General features: G+C 37.1%; 1 protein-coding gene across 1 annotated transcript in view; it reads left to right on the top strand.

The window, feature by feature from the left end:
- Positions 1–1,487: 1,487 nt before the first annotated feature.
- LOC109216261 (beta-glucosidase 12-like) overlaps positions 1,488–14,068 on the top strand; it is a 30,333-nt gene continuing 17,752 nt past the window's right edge. The window contains 9 exon segments of the mRNA XM_019380406.1: positions 1,488–1,705; positions 2,432–2,501; positions 7,439–7,497; positions 7,579–7,654; positions 7,793–7,870; positions 7,954–8,041; positions 9,050–9,207; positions 9,210–9,301; positions 9,911–10,026. Of these exon segments, the coding sequence (XP_019235951.1) occupies positions 1,535–1,705; positions 2,432–2,501; positions 7,439–7,497; positions 7,579–7,654; positions 7,793–7,870; positions 7,954–8,041; positions 9,050–9,207; positions 9,210–9,301; positions 9,911–10,026 (908 nt within the window). The 5' untranslated portion in view covers positions 1,488–1,534.

Genomic DNA, 14,068 nt, shown 5'->3' on the forward strand with positions numbered 1-14,068 from the left:
TCCCGGCGTAACCGCGGTGGGACCGCGGCAGAACGCGAAAAATCCAGGGACGAAAGTGTCAAGTCGGAAAAACTTGGTGTAAAACCCTTATAAAAAGTAGGAATTCGGCCACATTAGGTCAGATTTGTTTAGAGAGTATTTTGGCAAGAGAAACAAGTGTGAGAGATCACCCAAAACATCATTATTCTTATTCTCTTTTATTTTTCATGCAATTTTCGATTATGAATCTTCTAGTAGTTTATTCCTCCATTGTTATGAGTAGCTAAATACCTTAATCTAAGGGTTTGGTGGAACCCGTTGGGGATGACTTGGTTGTTTTATTAATATAGTTGGATTTGGTTGTTAATCTCTATTTGTTCATCTATGTTTTGATTGTGGTTAGTTAAAAGGGCCCTTAATTATCCGTTCCTATTTATTACGTATCTACTTGAGAGAGAGTGCATATTTAGGTGATTGTATGAACAACATCACTCCCGGAGTATAGACGAGAGTCATAACCGAGGGTTTAGATGTTGGATTAGAGATAACGATACCTCGGGTGCAATCTAAGTGAACTGTATTGTGAATCTAGCTAGCGTAGCTTGAGAGAGTTCGTCTAGTAAATTATCATAATTGCTTGAGAAAGATTTATGATAGCTGGAGCATTCATGATTGATAGAGACAATTCATGATTGATAGAGACAACTAAATGATAGTTATAAAACATATACAACCAAAGAAATTACCAACGGGGAAAACCATTGCCTTAGACCTTATTCCAATTGTTTACACATCAAGTATTCAAGTTTAGTTAATTTTCAGCTGTTAATTACTTTCAGTCTTTAGTTGTTAGAAAAATCAACCATTGTGAATCAAAAAGTTTGGGGAAACAGATTTTGTGAATTTAGTAAATCGGACAATAGTAATTGATAGGTTAATTCTCTGTGGTTCGACTCTGGGCATAAATACTCAGATTATTTTTGCAACGCCCGCGTAGTCTTTTGCGAAACTCAGTTGAGCGTGATCACACCTTCTTGTCACATAAAACACCGGAAGAGAGTCTTCATGTCATCCATCCCGCTCCAATACGATGAGTGACATCTTCTTCAATCTCCAACATCCCCCTGAATAATAGACCCAAGGCACTTAAAACTCCGTCTCCTAGGGATGATCTGTGAGTCCAGCCTCACCTCTCATTCCCCTCCTTGAATCTCGTCACTGAACTTACACTCCAAGTATTCTGTCTAGATCTTGCTCAACTTGAAACTAATTTGAATTAAAAAGGAGTGAAGTACAAAATTTCGTGCTATTCCATTTGGCTAATTTGAATTAGTTTTCCTATCCCATTTAAGTATGCAAATTTTTTTTACTCATGTCCTGCACTAGGGAATAGGAAAATAGACGAATGGACGCACAAATTGGAGATTTTATATTGTTATGACACGTGGTGATTTTATATTGGTATATTTACATACATATGTTCAGTCGTGTTCTATATATCAGGTCAATTGCATTAACAAGAACTTGCGGCATAGGTAGAAGAAGCAAACAAACAATGGCTATCAGAAGAATCTTGATGAGCTTCTGCTTCTTCTACCTTGTACTGATTCTTAATCTTTTTGCTCTTACCAATGCTACAGTCCCGGCAAAGCGATTCGCTTCTCCTTTTAACAGAACAAGTTTCCCTTCTGATTTCGTATTTGGTGCTGCTTCAGCTGCTTACCAGGTATAATTTTAATACAAAGTCCCCACAGAACTCTCATACACCCCCTCTCGAAGTTAATTTAGAGCAGGTTCTATGTTAAGGGCGAAGGATCTTTTCTATCACACGGACATCTTCTATATCATTCTCGTATTTTCTTAATTAATGCACAAAGGTTAGCTTTCTCTTCAACATTGCTACGACACTCCCCAGAATAATGGTCAAATTTATGACAATTATAAAACTCAATTTTTAATTTCTCGTATATTTATCCATTATTTTCTTGATAGTAGCCATGTACTCTTCCTCCTCTTTGACCACGACCACGACCTCTGAATGTTTGGTAGATTTTTTCTTCATTGTTGAAGTTGTTACCATTACTTCTTCCTTTTCCATGACCGCCACGTCCTCGTCCTGACTTTCTTCCACTCCATGCTTCTTGAGGAGTTTGATCTCCAACATTCTATAGGTTCAGCTGAGTCCATCGGTTTTTCCTTGAATTGTATAGCATATGAAAAAATGATCATTCCGAACCTACTGGCTCCAGATTCTGGTTTCGCCTCAACATCCCTAATCTAAAATCGACCAATTAGACTGTTTAATCTGTCCGTATCCAATTATGTAATCATTCTTCTCTGTTTAGTGCACTCCAAGTAAGTTAACCTAATAGAAATATTATACCATAATATGTACTAAGATTCACTTTTATGTCTTCTTTTCTTTTTTCTTTTGATTTAAATGAACTCTCAGATTGAAGGAGGAGCTCGTCAAGGAGGTAGGGGACCTAGTATATGGGATACTTTCACGCACAAGCACCCAGGTCTTCTCTTTATCCTATATATATATAACATAAACTACCTTTTTTAATATTTACATCAATAAACTAGCTAGAAATTTTCGTACTGATCCTCTATTTTTCTGAAGATCCATACAATCTGAATTAACATGAACAGTAATTTCCATGATTGATTCTTGGAAAGCCATTGGCAAAATTAGTCAACCCTTGATCAAACTAAACTTTTGTGAGCAGATCTAGTAATTAAGTGACTTGTTCGTTCAGCAGTTAAAATACGGCGTGAATATTGCCGGCACGTCGTACTTTCTTTTAAAAAATAAACATAATAGTATAGTAGAGTTGAATTTGACATAGAGTTTTTAATTGTCAAATCATGTGCGCATATTACCGTGGGACTATTTCATTAAAAAAAATTGACTAAGTATTACACTCAGTTCTAGAAGAGATCAATGAGCTGTTATTATTTGTTTATAAGCTGTAGAGGAAGCTACATTATATTAAATCATTCACAGTCCAAAATTCCATTTTCACGAAGAGTGATTTTCGCCGTTTTCGCATAATCTAAGTTTATCTCTCTAGATACCTTGGTAATTCTCCTTACTAGCTTGTGCTAAAGAATGCTGGTTTAAGCCATGACTTAATATATAAAGTTTTAGTTGTTATATCACATATACATATGAGGCCTTTATATATAAGTTACACGAAACTTAATTTAGTACTTTTACCACTTCACATAGATAAATATATTGAATTTGTGGAGGTTTAATGGTAATACATATCCAAATTATATGAATCTACTTTTATCAAGGTAAACATGATTATTCGGATGAAAGAAAAAAATCAAAGTTATCAAATGTACAGTTACCAAAAGCACGTGTGCCCTCTATTGATACGATTACAAGAGGTTTCTAATTTTTGACATTCTAATCTTCAAATTATTATCTCGAATAGTGATGCCACCCTCTTTGTTAACGTCCTTTGGTTACATGTCGTATATATAGAATTTTTTACTAAGTTGTGTATATATGGTCGGATATTTTGTTGTTATTATTGTACCTTTATACACTCAATACTCCATCAGTATCAGGTTATTATGTGACTCTATTTGCATTTTATTCTTTTTAAAAGCGAATAATTTTTCTTTTTAAATTTTGAGAATAATTAATTTAGACTTCCTAATTTACCTTTATTGACAAACTTTTGTAGCCTTACAAATAAACCATGGCATATTTTAGATCACAAGCTCAAAAATATTATAAGATTATACCAACACAAGTTTATGGCAGATTTAAGACCACAAATATAAAATTAAAAAATCCTTATTTTTTTAATTAACAGAGGGGAGTAGTAAGTATCAGTATAATAATGCAGTAATACTTTTATTATTTTATATGAAATTCAATGTAGAATAAGAGTACAGGTTTTACTTATACAAGAGCATATAATCGACAAAAATGTACATATTCTACATTACACATATTACCGTTACTTGCATATGACAATGTAATTGACAAAATTGTCAGTTGTATCATCAATACTAACAATCTAAAGATTTCTTGAGTCTTGAATAAACGATTCGGGACTTTGACTAAATCAAAGATAATGAGGGCTTAATTATAATTTTTAAAATGTTAGGGGCAAGTATTATTTTTTTGGTGCAAAGAAAAATATTATTAATCTCCAATCAACCAAATATACATTCAAAGTCGTACAGACTAGAGGAAAAGTTCCTACTAGTCGCAAAAGTCCTCTTGTCTAACCTATTTTTCAATCCCTGTGTGCTATACAATTCTTCCATTCATTTTCTACTATCCATACTCTCTCTTCTGATGTTTTGCATTAGGGGTGTCAAATGGGGCAGGGCAGGTTAGGGCGGGGCGGGGCAAGCCTTGACTTGCTAATATTTTGACCCGCCCTGCCCTGCCCTGCCCTATTTAACATGTTTTCAAATTTTGTCCTGCCCCGCCCCGCCCCGCCCCGCCCCGCCTCGCCCTGCCCCGCCCCGTCCCGTTTAGGCTTTTTTGTATTTTTTTTTTCTAATTTGTAATATTATGTTTATGCATTAATGCTTTTTTCCGTATTATGGAGAAGTGTCATTATTAGTTCGTTTTTAAAAATATCAAATATTAAAATAAATTCAAAATAATTTGAAGCGGACTAATAAAATGTTCAAAAGTTATTATGTATTAAAAATTATAATATTCAGAAATGCAAATTGGCTTACACTTTCAAAATGCAAAAAATACTACTATAATTGATGTATTGTGTCAAGTAATTTGTGTTCATTTCACATTTAAGAGTTTTGGAAAGATAATGTTTCAAAAAAGTTATTTTTCTCTCTTTCTAATGGAAGATGCAAATAATAATGTTCCATAAAATGTTTATTCTCTTTCTTAAGCTTCAGAAAATTCATTTAATCCTTCTACTTGTAATTTCCACAATTAATCTATCTTAATTATGGATAATTTTATGTTTTTTAAAATTGTGGGACCAGACATCATGTAACTCAATAGCTTATCCAATCATAATGGTATTACCATAAGTATACTTAAGCACATTAAAGGTTATCATAAGTATACTGCACAGGGTACTGGTATTACCATTAAAGTAATAGATGAAACTGCTATCCTTGCTTTCCCTACTGTCAAGTACCCTGCCCTGCCCTGCCCTGCCCTATTAAAAATTTTCAAAAATAATAATTTGCCCTGCCCTGCCCTGCCCTGCCCCGCCCTGCCCCATTTAATTCTTTCCCTGCCCCGCCCCATTTAAGGTTATCCCTGCCCCGTCCTACCCCAATTGCCATCCCTATTTTGCATAATTCAATCTAACTTTACACTCTTGTTTAAACTGTTTGCATACCACCAATAGACTAGGGACTCTGATGTTCCAGATTGAGTCATTCCTTGCTTCCCAAATTTTGTACACCTAACGCGGCCAAAGTTGCCAATATAAACTTTCTGCACATTTTGCCTTTGATCTTCCTTGTTAGTGTTTTCCACAACCCCTCAATATCTGTTGTATTTAACCTTACTCCTAACCATTCCATCAGAAACCCCAAACATTTCTTTGAGAAAGGACATTCAAAAAACATATGAGGGATTGTTTCAATGCTTCCTCCACACATTTCACAACTTGTCTCTTGGCATACTCCAATTTTTTGCAGTCTTTCCTTAGTCAGTAGTCGTTTAACTGTCAACCAGCTTATAAAAATGTGTTTGGGACATTTAGTGAATCCAAATCCATCTAGCTCAAGGCCAATCATTCATCTCCCCCTTCCTCCAATAGTATCCCTTTTGTATTGTATACCTTCCTCTTGTCTGCTACCATTCATTCCCCACATATCCCCCTCGAACTTCTCTATTATATTGCATATTCTCTTCCAGTACCAGCTACAATAAGTTGGTGGCAAGTATTTCTTCCAACTGGTACCTTTTATGTAAATGTGATCAACCCACTTCACCCACAGATTGTCTGCCTTTTGAGCAATGTTCCACACATATGTTGCTATCGATGCCTCATTCCATATCATACAATTATCCCTAAGCCTCCTTTTTGTTTTGGTCGACAGACAGTGCCCCATGCAACCAATGGGGCTCTATTAGTCGATTCTCTTTCATCTCATAAGAAGTTTCTATATATTGTAGTGAGCTTTTTTAACATAGCCCTAGGTAAGATGAAGATCGATTACCAATATGTGTGTACTTGGAAAAGAACTGAGTTAATTAGTTGTACTCTACCAGTATATGAGAGGCTCCTCGAACTCTAGATCTTTAGTCTAGCAGTCATCTTGTGTACCAGTACTTCACAGTCCATGGTAGAAATCTTCTTTGTTGAAATAGGCACCTCCAGGTATCGAAATGGTAATGACCCTATCTGGTATCCAGTTGCCTCGCATAAATCTTCTAATACTTGGGTTTCCATATTAGCACCGAAAATATAGACTTTCCTGCATTAGTGCTCAAGCCTGAAGCATTAGAGAAAGACTACAGCCCTTTTACTAAAAGCATTACTGATTGGTAATTGTCTTTACAAAATAACAGTACATCATCATCTGTGAAGCATAGATGATTCAATTTCAATCATCTGCATTTAATGTGATACCCAAAGTCCCTCATTTCTGCCACCTTATTCAAAATTCTAGTAAGATATTCCATGCACACTACAAATAATAGGGGTGATATTGAATCACCCTGTCGAAGCCCTCTCATTCCACTATATGCTCTCATATAGCCCCTCATTTATTGCTATGTTATACTGAGTAGTACTTATACATGTCACTATCCACTTAATGAATCTATGAGGAAAATTCATTGCATGAAGCATTGTCATTAGGGGCAAGTATTAACATCTGGGAAAACTTTCATTTTCAAATTTTTAATTCCCTTTCTCATCTTCTTTTTCTTCTCTTCTCTTCTCCTCTTATCTCCTACTCAATTTCTTCTTCCTTTTCTTCTCCTTTCTTATCTTCTCTGTATGTTTTTCTTCTTATGCGTTTTCATTATTTCTTCTTATTCTTCATCAACTTCTTCCTTCTCCTCCTCCCCTTCTTCTTCTTCTTACTGTGAAGATTTGTGATTTCTTCTAAAAATAATTGAGGGAATTCTGCAATCCGTAAAAAATAATTGAGAATAGTTTAAACAATTCGAGAGTTGCTTTAGTTCAACCAATCAGGAAATACCCATTTCTGAAGACCTCAGTGACACTTCCAAAAAAAGACTCAAAGTCTCTTATAAACCCCCACCCCACCCCACCCCACCCCACCCCACCCCCACCCTCCCACCCCCACAACCGCTCCGTCTTACTTGTCGAAACTCTTCAAATGCTTTTCTAGTTTCAACACCCATCAAGTGTCATATTTCATGGATCCAACTTATCCTGTATATTCTCAGCTCCTAACCTGGTTATTGTTTTCTTTTTTTCTGTTTAAGCTTTTCTTAACATATATAATCTTTAAATTACAGAAAAAATATTTGACCGTTCTACCGGAGATGTCGCTGTTGATTTCTATCACCGTTACAAGGTATGGCAGTCCTCATTTAAACTTTTTCTGCTGATATTTATGTTTTAGTGGGTATTAAATAAATATTGCCAAATGTTACAGGAAGACATACGTCTACTTAAGGAAGTTGGTATGAAAGCATTCAGGTTATCCATCTCTTGGTCTCGCATTTTACCACGTAAGAATACTTTTTCCAGTTTAATTCACATTTGAAATATGCAGTAATTACAGCAAAATATATAAGGAGGTGAAAAGAAAAAGAGGCAAACTAATACTAGTTGATCGCTCAACTTAATCTTTTTCTTACTTGTTCTAGATGGGAAAGTAAGCAAAGGAGTGAATCCAGAAGGCATAAAATTCTACAACAATGTCATCAATGAGCTTATCTCCAATGGTACTAATAACTTTATCTCATTCCAATATACTATCAGTTTTACGAAACCGTTATAAGGTTTCTAACTTTTCTATTCTTAAAAGGTTTGACGCCATTTATAACACTTTTCCACTGGGACACACCACAAACCCTAGAGGACGAATATGGAGGATTTCTCAGTTCCAAAATAGCGTAAGACGTTAAAGCATTCGAACAGAAATAAGATAGATTTCTATTTATTTTTTTTCTTGAAGGAATTACATAAGTACCTGATGATATTGTGTGATCAATTTACAAGGCAATAAGGTTTGTACTCAATTAATTTTTCAGTTCCTCTAGTCGGGTGTGAGCTGGCCTATTTTTGGATCAAATCCCCCTTTAAAACTGTACATGTGGGTCTTACCACATGCGGTTCACACCATTCGAGGTGCCCAAGCCTAGAATTTATTTGCAAACTTTGTAGTGAATTTGCGAATGACTGTAGTGTGGGTCTTTCCACATGCGGCTCAACGCAATTCGAGGTGATTCAGCCCATAATTCAATTCACAAATTCTGTAGTGAAATTGGGAGTACTCAACCTCAAAAGTAGAGATATCACATATGTTGAATAACCTGATTATGTTATGCCTTAATGTATGCTTCATGTGTATGCATGATTCTTAGTTATAGGCCCATACTTGAAATATCTCGGAAAATCCTGAAATAGATTTCGCGGAAAACCGGCAATATGCGATCTTGGTTGGCCTTTCACCCTAGCCACAAGTCATCCCTGTATTTTGCCACATACGTGTGTTCGGTCCTTCAAGGCCTGTCAGAGCTCTCTTCATACATAATGTACGTAACCACTCATCAAAAAATAGCCGGTAAATGCATACCTTTCTATACTAATGTATACAATATGAATATAGTATACATATTTTATTCATAATTAGTGTATTTTTCTTATATATTTGTCTAGTACTTTAATTATTTTTGACCGACCGACCAAATATATTAAAAGCCCAAATGTTTTAGCTGTCCAGGTAGCGATGCGATCTAAACCTAAAAATTCTTGTCCAATCTAATACCATATTGATATATATTGTGTGATCATCTCATCTAAAACTTTAAGTTATTTAAAAAGCGTAATTTTAATTTCTTAGCTAAATTATGCCTCAAACATATGTACCGAAAGCTGAAGCTGTATATTCATGCGTTCAGGAAGGACTTTGGTGATTATGCGGACATTTGCTTCAAGGAATTTGGTGATAGGGTAAAGCACTGGATCACATTGAATGAGCCATTATCTTATAGCATGTTCGGATATGCAAGAGGTACCTTTGCACCAGGAAGATGTTCGAGTTATGTTGGTAATTGTACGGAGGTAATTCTGCCACTGAGCCATATATTGTAGCTCACAACATGCTTCTTGCCCATGCAACCGGTGTCAAAGTATATAAAGAAAAATATCAGGTCAGTTCATCCTTCTATCAAAACATGGACCAAGTATATCTTCTTTTTTCAAAGTAATCATCTACGTAGAAATTTATTTTGGCAGATAATTATTCATCATGTTTTATTTTCTAGTTAAGGAGGTATTTTTTTGCTGAACACCACTAAGCAGTGTGCCTAGCCTCTGATTTTTATTAATAAAATCAAAACATTATTCCCTGCACATCACGAAAAATTAATAAGGAGGTCGTTGACTGGCCGCCAAGTTTAAAAAGGGAAGTTTGCCACAGACTAAAAATTATTTAATTAAATCTTAAATATATCATGAAACTTTTATGACTATGAGAGCATTTCATTAATAGAAAAAATGAGAAATCTGAAGTTATAATAAAAGTTTCAAATATAAAATATGCTTTTTTTTGGAGAAAAAAGTATAATGTAAAATGAAACAAGTGAGGAGTAATAAAGAAGAAAAGGATGTTCCTTTAATCCTTCATTCTTTTCATATCAAATACTATATATAGCTTTGGAAGGTAAAAAAATATAGCTGTGGGGGTATAATTGAATTACAAACTTACTGATGTTTTCAATTTATCATTTAGATTCTTTATATTTTCTGAAAACATGCAGAAAACACAAAAAGGACAGATAGGAGCCACTCTGGTGACTCACTGGTTCGTGCCTAAAACAAAGACACCTCAGGGACGCAAGGCCCAATTAAAAGCTCTTGATTTTTTCCTAGGATGGTGAGTTGTACGCACTAGATTCCCTTGGTACGCACTATATATAAATATATATATATATATATATATTATATATATATATATATATAATATATATAATATATATATTACGCTATACTATGCACTAATTATAAGTGTATTAGGTAATATTATATCGAATGTAGCTTATATATAAAATATATATACTTACGCTATACTATGCACTAAGTATAAGTGTATTAGGTAATGTTATATCGAATATAGCTTATATATATGTAACGACCTGACCGGTCGTTTTGAGTCCTAGCGCTCCGTTCAGCAGTCGGAGGCCATGAACAGCTTCATTTCAGGCATTATGACTTGTACGCGTGGTCGGAATTGAATTTCGGGAATGTCCAGAGTTGATTTGGAAAGAGAATTCTCATTTCGGAAAGCTTAAAGTTGGAAGAATGAACTAGGATGGGATTTTTGAGTAAACGACCTCGGAATCGGGATCTGAAGGTTCCAACAGGTTCGTATGATGATTTCGGACTTGGGCGTATGCCCGGTTCGGGTTTCGGATAACCCGGGAGCGTTTTGGCGCCTAGTGTGGAAGTCAGCATTTTAGAAGAAATTTCATAAGTTTGGCTTGAGGTGCATTTCAGTGTTATCGATGTCCGTTTGGGATTCCGAGACTGTGAATAGCCCCGTATGGTGATTCCGGAGTTGGGGGCGCAACCGGAAGTGAATTCGGAGGTCCGTGGGTCATTTTGGAACCATTTGGCTAAAGATAGAAATTTGAAGGCTTTTGAGAAGTTTGACCGGAGGTGGACTTTTTGATATCGGGGTCGAAATCCAATTTCGAAAGTTGGAGTAGGTCCGTAATGTCGAATATGACTTGTACGCAAAATTTGAGGTCAATCGGACGAGATTTGATAGGTTTATACATCGGAAATAGAAGTTTGAATTTTTGAAGTTCATTAAGTTTGGATTGGAGGTCGATTCATGATTTTAGCATTGTTTGATGTGATTTGAGGCCTCGAGTGAGTCTGTAATGTGTTTTAGGATTGGTTGGTATGTTTGGTTGGGGTCCCGGGGGGCCTCGGGTGGATTCCGGGTGATTAACGGATCGGAATTTGGAATTTTTGGATAGCTGAAGGATCCGGTTGCTGGTATTTTCGCTTCTGCGGTGGGTTAGCCGCAGAAGCGGCCCGCAGAAGCGGAAGGTTGGTCAAGGCTCGAGGACCGCAGATGCGGTCAAGATTCCGCAGAAGTGGGACCGCATCTGCGGAAGGATAGTCGCAGAAGCAGAAGAGGGGCAGCTGGAGAAAACCGCAGATGCGGTCAGTGTTCCGGAGAAGTGGGACCGCATCTGCGAATGGCGTGCCGCAGAAGCGAAAATGGGGAGGCTTGAGAGGAACCGCAGAAGCGGTATTTGGACCGCACTTGCGAAACTGCAGAAGCGGTCAAAGGGCCGCAAGTGCGAAAATAGCTGGGGCAGAATGGTTGTTTAAAATCGGGGTTGAGTTCATTTCTCTCATATTTTTCATGGCTTGGGCGATTTTGGGAGCTTCAAGAGAGGGATTTCCGTCATCAACATCAAGGTAATATATCCCCATCCATTTTAAGTTAAATACATCAATTATGTAAGGATTTGAGCATGAAATTGGTTGAAATTTGGGGATTTTGGTAGAAGACCTAAAAATTATATTCTTGGAATTTAACCACGATTTTGAGTATGGAATTTAGTAAAAATTATATTTGAGTTCCTAAGGTCATGGGTAATCTTTATCTTCGAAAAGTTTCGGATTCCGGGCACGTGGGCCCGAGGGCGTTTTGGTTAACTTTTCGATCGGAGTTAGGAATTGCTATAAATGAGATGGTAATGAACAATTGAGCATATATTAATAGATTTGCGTAACCGTTGGCTAGTTTTGGAGCGTGGTGCATCAATTGGAGTCTTCGGAGGGGCGTGGAATGCCGGTTATGGATCTTCGGAGCAAGGTGAGTCTCCTTTCTAACCTTGTAAGAGGGAATTGTCCCCATAGGTGAAATAATTGATTATGTGCTCCTATTTGCGGGGGCTACGTACGCACGAGGTGACGAGAGTCCGTGCGTAGCTACTATTATGCCATTGTCCGGGTAGTTAGGGCCCGAAAGCATGTTACACTTAGATTATTTATGAACCTATTGATAGCTTGATTCGCTTAAATCACCTTGGATTAGTAAATGAATTTAAAAGGAGATTAAACATCATTTTTCCTGAATTGTTAAAAAGAGAAATTATTTTATTTGGATAAATATTCCCGATAAGTTCTTAATTGACTGATTGAGCATGTATCTCTATGTGTACCTGCGTCGCATGCATGATTCGCGAGCAGGGTATGTGTTTATTTATGGAGCGGGCCGAACGCCTCGGCAGATTAAATAGATGCATCTATAGGCGCGCCGTCGACCCTCGGCAAGTGCACAGTTTATTTTTGTTGGATCAGGCCGTCGCTTCAGTGTGATTTGCACATGTTATATTGTTGCTTGAGAATTTTAAATGTGAAATGTGCCCTTCGTGGCTTGATATAAATTGATAAGATAATAAAGAGTAAACCTTGAAAATCCTTCATTATTTGTTGAAGGTGGTTACCTGTTTTCTGGCTTCGTGAATTAGGATTGCTATATGAATCCATGATTTCCTCACATTTTTAGTATATTGTCGAATGACCTCTAGTAATTGTCGAAGTTGACCATCTCTTCTCTACTTCTTCGAGATTAGACGGGATACTCATTGAGTACACGTTGTTACGTACTCATACTACACTTCTGTGTATTTTTGTTGCACAGGTATATTTATCTCTAGCGGCCCACTGGGCATAGCAGCACGGATGATTCGGGGACTAGGTGAGTTGCATATTTCGAGGCGGCCCGCAGCCAGTAAAGTCCCTTCCAGCAAATTGTATTTTCTTTCTGTCAACTGTATTTCGGACGGATGTTGTATTGTATTTTATTTCCTTATCAGTAGATGCTCATGCACTTGTGACATCGGGTTCTGGGATGGTTTTTAAATATTTTTTATGGATTGCTAGTATTTAATTTGAATTGAAGCAGTTATCTTTTTACTTATGAAATTTAAAGGAAAATCTTGGTTTTTAAAATTGTTAAAATTGGAGTTTAATTAAGTAATTGGTTGGCTTTCCTGACAGCGGTGTCCGGCGCCATCACGACCCTTAGTGGATTTTGGGTCGTGACAACATGGCATCAGAGCACTAGGTTCCTAGGGTCCCACGAGTCATGAGCAAGTCTAGTAGAGTCTCTGTCACGACCCGGATTTCCCACCCTCGGGAGTCGTGATGGCGCCTACTAATGGGAGCTAGGCAAGCCAATTTAATCTACCTTTTCGCAACAATTACCAACCATTTAATAAAATCAAACATAATGACATAAAGCGGAAGTCTTAAAAACATAGATAACTTAAAACCAAATGCGGAAGTTTAATTACAACTCTACCCAGATCCGGTGTCATTAACTCACGAACTACTAAAGAGTGCTAAAAACAAGTTTGAATAGAAGTACATCAATGTTTGTCTCGGTACAAGGAAAATAAACTAATAACATAGAAGGGACTCCGGCCTGCGGACGTCAGCTAGGCTACCTCGAAAGTCCCTGGACTGAAGTCAGCTCCCGATCAAATCCTACTGCTGAGGCCCAAAAGCTGCTCCTGGATCTGTGCAAAAAGATGCACAGAGTGTAGCATCAGCACAACCGACCCTATGTGCTGGTAAGTGCCTGGCCTAACCCCGACGAAGTAGTAACGAGGCTAGACAGGACCTACCAAAAACACCTGTGCAGATATATATGTATATACAAGTGCAACGAAATAACAGCAGAAAATACCAATTAAGGCGGGAAGGGGACATGCTTAGGGAAAATACAGATGAAAACAACTTATCAGAAGTAAACACGAAACTACATCAGATCTCATAATCTATATAAGTGGTCGGCGTGCCACACGATCCCATTTCATAGTATAACTAGGTGGTCGGCGTGCCACACGATCCCATTTCAGCAAATATAAGTGGTCGGCGTGCCACACGAT

The sequence above is a fragment of the Nicotiana attenuata genome, unplaced genomic scaffold, assembly GCF_001879085.1.
Source record: "Nicotiana attenuata strain UT unplaced genomic scaffold, NIATTr2, whole genome shotgun sequence".
In the NCBI taxonomy this organism is placed as follows: Eukaryota; Viridiplantae; Streptophyta; class Magnoliopsida; order Solanales; family Solanaceae; genus Nicotiana; species Nicotiana attenuata.